The sequence below is a fragment of the Amaranthus tricolor genome, chromosome 1 (assembly GCF_026212465.1).
Source record: "Amaranthus tricolor cultivar Red isolate AtriRed21 chromosome 1, ASM2621246v1, whole genome shotgun sequence".
NCBI classification, from domain to species: Eukaryota; Viridiplantae; Streptophyta; class Magnoliopsida; order Caryophyllales; family Amaranthaceae; genus Amaranthus; species Amaranthus tricolor.
Window position 1 is genome coordinate 22,512,164 of NC_080047.1, and position 9,879 is coordinate 22,522,042.

General features: G+C 32.6%; 1 protein-coding gene across 1 annotated transcript; it reads left to right on the forward strand.

Moving 5' to 3' along the window:
* The first annotated feature begins 497 nt into the window (after positions 1 to 497).
* LOC130815771 (galactokinase) lies at positions 498 to 9,621 on the forward strand. The gene is made up of 13 exons (XM_057682255.1): positions 498 to 944; positions 1,031 to 1,215; positions 1,899 to 1,945; positions 2,209 to 2,303; positions 2,656 to 2,738; positions 3,265 to 3,333; positions 3,976 to 4,161; positions 4,566 to 4,700; positions 4,981 to 5,115; positions 8,354 to 8,424; positions 8,575 to 8,652; positions 8,979 to 9,120; positions 9,205 to 9,621. The coding sequence occupies exons 1-13, from the start codon at positions 782 to 784 to the stop codon at positions 9,313 to 9,315; spliced, it is 1,500 nt and encodes a 499-aa protein (XP_057538238.1). The 5' UTR covers positions 498 to 781; the 3' UTR covers positions 9,316 to 9,621.
* The last annotated feature ends 258 nt before the right edge of the window (positions 9,622 to 9,879 follow it).

A 9,879-nucleotide genomic window follows, 5' to 3' on the forward strand; every position in this document is an offset into this window, starting at 1 on the left:
TTACAACTCCGTTTTTGTCTAAAAAATAATACACCGTATTATTTTAAACTAGTTTTTAAGTTAAAAGTTTACCAAAGAGACAGAATTGAGACAATTTTAAATAAAAGGCTTTTTAAAAATTCTTTTTATAATAAGCTTGGTTCTAAACTAATTTTCATAATAAGTGTATTTGTATGTGAACCTAGGTTAAGACTTATTCGCTATTACTAACAATGAATAAAAGAAGATCAAATATTAAAGTCGAAAAAAATTATTACGATTTTGTTCGCTATTATTAACAGTGAAAAAAATAAGACAAAGTCATAACTTTTTATATTTAAAAGTAAAAAAAATTAAATCAAAAAGAATTGTTATTGGTTTGCTGTTATCAATAATGAACTAATCTTTGATGAAATTTTTTTCCCTATCAAAAATAATAACTTTGTCTTTTATATTTGCTACTTGTAGTAAATTATTTTGAACTTTTAATATAGTCTTCGTTTTGTTGAGTTGCAAATTTATTTATTTATTTTTTTTTATTAATAAAAGCCTTTTTATTTCTGATCTTCCAGAATTGAAAGGTGGAACTGGATAAACCGATACAGGCCAAAACTGAGTCATCAAACAAGCTAGACAAATTCAACTTTTTTCCTCGCTCTTAATCTTATTCAGTAGATTTAAAAGTTGATTTCTTCAAAAGCCGAGTCAACCGCATCCCATTTACAATCATAATAATCCCTCCTACTTTATCAGTTCTCGCAATCTCTTTCTTTGTTAACCTTTTTAAGAAATCCAAAAAATTATGGCGAAACATGAAGATCAACCAGTCCCAATCTACTCTTCTTTAAAACCTGTTTATGGAGATGGTTCTCAACTCGAAGAAGCCAACCTTCGTTTCGATAAAATTAAATCTAAATTCCAAGAATTCTTCTCTCACCCTCCTGATATTTTCGCTCGATCTCCAGGTTTCTTTTTCTCTCTCCCGAAACAAATTATGTAAATTCTATAATTTTGATTGTTGATTGTTGTTTAATTTTTTTTGGGGGATTAGGAAGAGTTAATTTGATCGGAGAGCATATTGATTATGAGGGATACTCTGTGTTACCCATGGCAATCAGACAAGATACAATTGTAGCAATTAGAAAGAGAAGTGAGGATGACGAGAAGATTCTTCGAATTGCTAATCTCAATGATATGAAATACTCAATGTGCACTTATCCTGCTGATCCTCACCAGGTGCATTTTCCTTTTACTTTGCTTTTTTTTTTTTTAATTTTTTTTTTACATTGCGCGCTAAATTACCTTTATATTTCTATAATGTAGTGTAATAGGGAAAAGAAAATTAGGTTTTTTTTGTGGTCACTTTATGATAAATTTGTGCTACTAATCATTTTTATAATACACTTCATGGTCTGAGAATCTTATTTAACAAGTTGTTCAAATGATTATTTATGGATCCAAACCTATTAGTAATTCTGGTAATTATTTTTATTTATACGGCTTTAGTGGGATAAGCTTTGGATAGTCAGAGTGTGTTGGAATTGGAGTACTTTATTATGGTTGCATGTGCGTGCTATATTGTACTGAAAACTAACTGATAACTGATAACTGATTAGGTAGAAGGAATTTTTCAACACTTACTAGTTACTATGTAACTCAAGCTGGCAAGTGCTCTAATACTTTACATGAATTTTAAATTCTGTAATCATACTAAAAGTTTAAAAGGTTTAATAAAGGAGATTTTGAGTATGTTCAACATGTTTAGAGAAATGAAGCTCTTAAAAAATATTATAATTTTTGAAATTGCATAAGACCCTCAAAGAATTTGTCCGTTTTTACTCCGCCGTTAGGTTCAATAAAATAATAGTTCTAGAATCAGTTTGTGCTAATATTATGTTTCGTTTCGTTATGTTGAGCAGGAACTTGATTTGAAGAATCTCAAATGGGGTCATTATTTCATTTGTGGGTAAGACTTCTGTATACTGATCATGTTGTGCTGAATAATTTGAGTGCTTTATTTTATTAAAAGGTAGGCTGAGGACGGGAAAGACTATGTGAGAATTGAACCGAGAAACTTAGGTGGGAAAGTGATAATGTCTCTCCAAGTGAGACAAGATTTAATTCTCCATTTGAGTGAATTTCGATTTTAGTGATGTTTTATTATTTGATTGATTAACTATAAAGATTACTTTTTTGTTATTCATTTAGAAATGTTTCGTCACTTTACAGGTATAAAGGGTATTATGAATACGCTAAATCAAAAGGTGTAGATGTTGGTGAACCAGTAGGTTTTGATATCCTGGTGGATGGAACTGTTCCAACTGGTAATATAATTCCAAACAAAAACATAGATTTACTTTTTGTTTGAATTGAGGAAATTGAAGGGAAAGGATTGACAAAAAATTTGAAGGTAGGAAAAGGATTTGGAAGGAACAGATTTGAAACAATTAAGTCCCTTAATTTTGTTGATGATTATATTTCTCTTTCTCTTCCTTCCTTTCTCTGTTTAACAAACTTGGGACACTTTCCCTTTCCTTGGGCTAGGGCCCTTCCTTTTCATTCCCTTCTTAGATTGTTATCAAAACAAACTGTTGAAAAAATTATTATTTATAAAGAATGAACTGATTTTGTTAGCACTTATTCTAAGATAGGTTTTGCAATTTTCTTTATTGTTAGGCTCTGGACTATCAAGCTCCGCAGCATTTGTTTGCTCTTCTACAATTGCTATAATGGCTGCTTTTGGGATGAACTTCCCTAAGGTACAATACATAGTTTGTCAGATTTCTGTTTGTGCTGATTGTCCCTCATCTCCTTTGTTATGCTATGCGTTTTTTCCTGTGCCATGGATTAGTAGCTAGTAATTTCACAAATATATTTCTTATAGGGCTCATAAATTCGTGTAAATGATTATTAACCATAAATGATGTAAATTTGCCTTCAGTTTTGTGAAAATGTATGGGCTGTTGAGAGTAAGATTTAAGTGTTTAATCCTCATCCCACTGTACGCGGATATCTCTGATTTTTTAACGGCTGACCACTTGTAAAGGTCTTTATCAATAATTTCAAAAGTTTAAGATGGAGAGTTGCTTCTCAAAAGAACTTGGATCATGAACATTTGAAACTTAATATTTTGTATTATTTAGTTGAATTTTCTTCTTCACCAGGAAAGTAATTTGTGTAGCACTAATTTTTTACAATAATGCTTTTTATTGAGGTTTCTTTTTGCCTTTCTTGCAATGCAGTTTTTGCTACATTTTTGTTTCTTAATTTTTCCCGACATTGCAGAAAGAAATCGCACAACTTACTTGTGAATGTGAGCGCCACATTGGGACGCAGTCTGGTGGAATGGATCAGGTTAGCGAAATGCTTTCATGAGTTGAGGATCTTATGTAAATTTTGAAAAGTTTTGCAGCAAAACTAATCTGAATAGAATTCACTACGTGTTGTTCCTAACGTTGTTGCGATGCTTTGGTTGTGGAGATTTCTTGTTTTTATTGTTTCAAGAGTTCTCGAGACCTGATCTTTTTGCAAACACTATTCTATTGTTGAACTTTGTTGGCTCAGGAATTGCTGACGTACTCATTTTGTTTTCATTCTGTTGAGATATGATTAAAATCTTGGACATTCTTTTGAATGCATATGATACAGAATTGGGAATCATATAGTTTTCTTCTGAACTGCAAGAGTTCCACACACTTTCTTTTTTTGTTCTACAAACTGTTTGAGATTTTAAGTCATGTAACGCCTAAATCATTGTACTGTCACCAGTTGTGATATATAATTATCCCTTTTTGAATCTATAATGAACTCTTGTACTATTAGTCTTGCTACTATGGATGGCCTCTACCTGGGTTCTACAGAGAAAAAACTGATTTGTTGTTTTATGCCTATATATTAAAAACTTTGACCACGTGGCTGCTTTTAAGTTACCTTGTTGTAAATTCTTCTTTATCGTTTGGTTTTCTTCAATTACATATATTATTCTTCATTTTATAGGCGATATCAGTTATGGCCCAGACAGGATTCGCTGAGTTGATAGATTTTAATCCCATCCGTGCAACTGACGTAAAGCTTCCACGTGGGGGATCATTTGTAATAGCTCATTCATTGGCAGAATCTCAAAAAGCTGTGACTGCTGCAACGAATTACAACAACCGTGTTGTTGAATGCAGGCTTGCTGCTGTAAGTTGATTGTTTAGTTGACTTATTTAAATTGTATTCCAATGGTTGGAAAAGTATTCATTCTATATTGTTTTTACAGTTCAATTAAAGGGTTTAATGAGATTAGAGCAAGCACAACTTCTGTCTTTTCTTTATTTCAATTTTTGTAGACGTGGATATAAAAGGAAGATGCTAAACAGTTTCCTGCAGAAATTTTTGGGACTGATACTCGAGTCTTCTGTTTGGGGGTTTAATTGAGTGCATGTATTACTCCTTGCCTCTCCTTGGAGGGGGCATGGGTATGATCTGTCTGCATCCTCCTACCCTTGGATCCTGACTTGTGCGGGATACTGGGTTGATGACTCTGACTCTGTTGCTGCAAATTTTTATGTCTATGTTTGAGATAATAGTTTTGACCTTCGCAGATTTTGTTGGGAATTAAACTTGGAATGGACCCAAAAGAGGCAACATCCAAAGTCAAAACTCTTTCTGATGTTGAGGGTCTCTGTGTATCCTTTGCTGGCAATCATGGATCCACTGATCCCGTTCTAGCTGTCAAGGTATATACTCAATATTCAGATGAATAACTTGTTGATAACAAATGATGTACTTTACCTGATGAATAATCAATGCTTTCTTGATTTGGTGATCTTCAATGAGTGAATAATGCCATAATTTATTAATTGTGTTCGAAACAAATTATGAGTTGTCAGTTATTAGAAAAATCGTATTTATGGGAAAAGATTTACTAATCCTGTAGAGAATTCTTATGTTTGTCTAGGCATGATTGCTTCATTTTCACTGCTGGACTAATTATGCAACCCATTTCTGTTGCTGCAGGAGCATTTGAAAGAGGAACCATATACTGCTACAGATATTGAGATGATCACTAATGAGAGGCTGCAGTCAATCTTCAGTAACTCCCCAACGTCTTTGGATGTTGTGAAGGCAGCCCAACATTTTAAGCTGCATCAGGTAAGATACTTGACATAGTTTGATATTAGGTGAAAACTTTTACTTTGGGCTCTGAAGTAACCATATCTTACCACATATTCTGATCCTGTGAATAGTTTTTTAGTTTTGTGCATGTTGTCTCCCGTCCTTAGTGCAAGTCTTATAGTGATCCTCTCTCCTGTCTGTTATATCATTTTCTTTTTCGTTTTTTTCCTCATCGGTATTCATCTAGAATGGACCTCTAATATTAATCATGATTGAGTTTTTTTTTTGATTAAAAACTATGTATATAATTCAGGGTGTTTAGTTCAAGCCTTTTTATGTTTGTATTTTTTTCTTCAATGCTTTTCAAGTCATTGTGTGCATGTTTGGTGCTTTCTAATGTATGTATCTCTCCTTTGCTAGTGTTAGCTTCGAAATATAAGATTTATTGATGGGAATATTGTCTTTTAGGTAAGCTACATATTGTTATGCATGCTCATAGAATAAAATTAGTTTGTTCCGTTACATAGGGGCGCATTATAACCGGTTTTAAGATTATCAATCTGCAAAATCCTGCTACATGACCTTTGATTTAAAGTTATGGAATAACATCCATTATAAGATGTTATTTGAATACATTAGTCATTATCATGGAAAAAAATCGCGGGCGCGTATGCGTTTGCAAAAATAGTCGCAATGTTGAGGAAAACAACCATAACGTAGAAATAATGCGAATTACGGCCAATGCCTCTTGATTTTTGAAAAAAATCACATAAGGGGAGTTTTGAATTTATAATTGCATTTTTGTTGTTAAACTACTATTATTATGCAATAATATGCAACTAGCTATTATAATTGCAATGTTTGAGATTCTTTTAGTGTATAATTAATTAACTTATTAGTTATTAGTTAATTAGTTTGTTTATCAACTATAATAATGTGTAACTATAATAATGTGTAACTATAATTTAAGTGATCGTAATAATCAAAGTTAATAGATATTAATGAAATCTTAACGGGAAGACAAATAATGTTGTAACGTTGAAATATCGCTACAACGGCAAAATAATGGGCGTTACACGTTATATGAAGGTCAATGTGGCGTTTTGACCGTGAAATTTCTTGCACCGTTATATAACGAGATTTAACGTCACGACAACTTTCAAATAGGTTATATAACGAGCATTATGTAATATAATGGGGGACTTTTTATTCCATGGCCATTATATTCTTCGTTTTAATATTTAGGCAAAATTATAAGAAAGTACCTAATTTATACCCCTTCTTCAAAAACCTACCTTATGTAAAAATTTATGCAAAAAACTACCTTATATAATACAAATCTTTGCAAAACACTACCTTTTAACGAATTTTAACAGTTGACCGTTAATTTTGGCCTTTGACCATCACGTGACAGTCACGTGACTCTTAAACTTCTGCAATTCTAATCCTCTGTTTTCCTCTGTTTTTTCCTTTATTTTTCTCCATTATTTCTTCTACCTACAAGTAGTTCATCATCTCCATTACAAACTTCCCGAATTCCTCTTGAAATTCTCTCTCTTTTAACCCTAAAATCATCCCTAAATGACCCTAACAATTCCCTTCAATCATGGGATCCTACTTCACTTTTGTCAAACACTTCTCATGCTTGGTGTTCTTGGTCAGGAATCAAATGTGCCCTTAATTCTTCCCAAATTATCTCCCTTGATTTTTCATCCCGTAACCTTTCTGGAGAAATCCCATCTGATATCCGCCATTTATTATCCCTAAATTACCTTAATTTGAGCAGAAACTTATTTGAGAGCAATTTTCCCACTTCCATTTTTGAATTATCTGAGCTTAGAACTCTTGATATTAGCCATAATAACTATAATTCAACTTTTCCCCATGGAATTTCTAAGCTTATGTTTCTTAGATACCTTAATGGTTATAGTAACAGCTTCATAGGTTCTTTACCCTTATGCCGGACACCAGTTTCTTTAGTACTTAAACCTTGAGTATTTAAACCTTGATGGAAGTTACTTGTCAGGCAATATTCCAGCAGAATATGGAACTTTCCCTAGGCTAAATTTCCTTGATTTAGCTGGAAATATGCTTAATGGTCCACGGAAAGCGAAAATGAGATGAAGAAGCAGGAAGTTTAAGAGTCACGTGACTCTCACGTGATAGTCAAAGGCCAAAATTAACGGTCAACTGTTAAAATCCGTTAAAAGGTAGTGTTTTGCAAATATTTGTGTTATATAAGGTAGTTTTTTGTAAAATTTTTACATAAGGTAGTTTTTTAAAGAAGTGAGTATAGATTAGTTAGTTTCTTATAATTTTGCCTTGTTTATTAATTAGGTTCTAAAAGGTCTGTTATACTATATTCTAGACAACTTCTATATATATATATGGAAAAATTTCAAAAACTACCTAATAAATTTTATTTTTTCCAAAAAGTACCTAATAAAAAAATTTTTGCCAAAAAATACCTAACAAAATTTTTTCTTTTCCAAAAAGCACCAAGTGACGTTTTCTTTCAGTTGACCGTTAAATATAACGGTTAACTGGTCAAAATCGAAAGTTCTTTTTCGTTCATTTTCAATTTTTTTTCCAATTTAACTTCGATTTTGAGTAAATAGTAGAGAAAGAAGACAATGAGGAAATTGAAGATGAAAAAGAAAAAATTTCGATTTTGACAAGTCAACTGTTATATTTGACAGTCAACTGAAGGAAAACGTTAAATGGTACTCTTTGAAAAAAAAAATTTTGTTAGGTATTTTTTTGGCAAAACTTTTTTTATTAGGTACTTTTTGGAAAAAATTTTTTTATTAGGTACTTTTTGACACTTTTTCCATATATATATATATATATATATATATATATATATATATGTATATTTTCAAATACAAAATTCACATTGCGATGTCTGCAAAATGAATTGTGATACAATGAGGTGCTGCGTCCGCGACATTATAATTGTTACTGCAATCGTGACGACATTTGCAACTTTTTTCTTTGAGCATGCTACTTCAGCTTTTTTTATCACATATTAAGCCAAGGGAAGGGGAGGGGAGGGGAGGGCTAAGTGATAATCGAACCCATGACATTGCCTGGAGATGTGGTACTTGCTTCAACTAAGACAATACCTGATTCATTATTTGTGGGTTTTATTTTAACTTAAAAACTTTTTAGTGTTTGTCTCTGGTGTGTACTTCGCACACCATTCTTGCCGGCTAGTCAGTCTGTCGTTTGTCTGTATTATAATATCCCATAATCTCTACTGTGGTTTTTACAGAGGGCAGTTCATGTTTACTCTGAAGCTAAGAGGGTCCATGCTTTCAAGGATACAGTGTCATCAAATTTCAGGTATTATAACAGAAAAGCATTTTCTTTGTATACTCAAGTCTTAAGCATGAAAGGACCATAGCAAGGCAACCTCACATGATAACTCAATATGATGATCATCAAAATTGTATAATTAATTTTTTCTGATCAATTGACGATTTGTTTTTGTAGTGAAGAGGATATGCTTAAGAAGCTTGGAGACCTGATGAATGAGAGTCACTACAGCTGCAGTGTTCTCTACGAATGCAGGTATGAAAACATTCACTCTTAATTATGCTAATTTAAGTACTAATTACTTCTTCAATGTTGTCAACTGTAAGAGGCTGATTCTTTTAATATTTACGGAAGAGCTCTCATGTGGCAAGCGACATATTAAAACTTCAAAGTGAGCTTGACAATCCATGTGCTTTGATATGGATGACCAAATGACCGAAAGTAGCAGTTTTAGAATCCTCTAATTTTCCTTTAAGTGCAATCTAGTTACTAGTTGTAACATAATGAAAATTATTTTTGTTTATTTTGATAGAAGGTTAACTAAAATCTAGGTGCCTTTTGTGTTAATGATCTCAAAATAGCTGTCCTGAGTTGGAAGAGCTTGTGAAAGTTGCTCGCGACAATGGTGCTCTTGGATCAAGGTTGACAGGTGCTGGATGGGGTGGTTGCACAGTTTCTTTAGTACGAGAAAATACAGTGCCACAATTCATTCTTGAGTTGAAGGTAAAGAATAGTATATATGTTTTAAAAACGAAACATTTGGCTTGAATGAATACATTATGATGATGTTATGTATGTTAATAACAGGAGCATTTCTATCAATTGAGAATCGATAGAGGTTTAATAAGCAACAATGACCTTGGTCTTTATGTTTTTGCATCAAAGCCTTCTAGTGGAGCTGCAGTCTTCAAGTTTTAGTCCTTCATTATTGCAACTATGTTTCTTTTATTTTTGTAGTATTTTTTAAAATTTGCTATATTGTGGGTTTCTATGGGAGCTTTCAATCAGAAAGTTAGCAATCTTAAAGGGGCTGAGCTTTCAAAGCTATCTAGTGGAGTTTTCAATATTTGTGGAAGCCCAAAATCTGCGTTTTAGTCTATTTATGTTATACATTAGTCATTAAATATACGATGAAATATTGAAAATACAAGGTGTTGGTTATTTGGTCCAAGGTTTGTGTACGCATTATGTATGGACTATGATCTCTCTATATTTATGTGTTCATGTGTCTGGTGGTGATTTGATTTAACAAAACTCAATTCATCTATTTCACAGCCTATTTCGTATCTTTTTTAGTACTTAAATCTGATTATTCGCTATAGTGCATGCTTAGGGAATAACTTAAATCAACCTGATGCATGCTTAGGAGGCAATTTAATGTTGTTTTGTGAGTCCCAATGCTTGGATGCCCCCTTTATTTTCTCTTGCCTTTTAGCTTTCTTTAGCTGTTGCAACTCTTATTAAAAAGAGCAATTCATGAAG

What these genes read in the sequence shown, in the direction of transcription:
- LOC130815771 (XM_057682255.1), top strand. Translation starts at nt 782, where the DNA reads ATGGCGAAACATGAAGATCAACCAGTCCCAATCTACTCTTCTTTAAAA. An exon ending in GGTCATTATTTCATTTGTGG is followed by an intron (nt 1,946 to 2,208) that starts GTAAGACTTCTG and finishes GTCACTTTACAG; the next exon opens with GTATAAAGGGTATTATGAAT. An exon ending in AGTGTTCTCTACGAATGCAG is followed by an intron (nt 8,653 to 8,978) that starts GTATGAAAACAT and finishes ATCTCAAAATAG; the next exon opens with CTGTCCTGAGTTGGAAGAGC.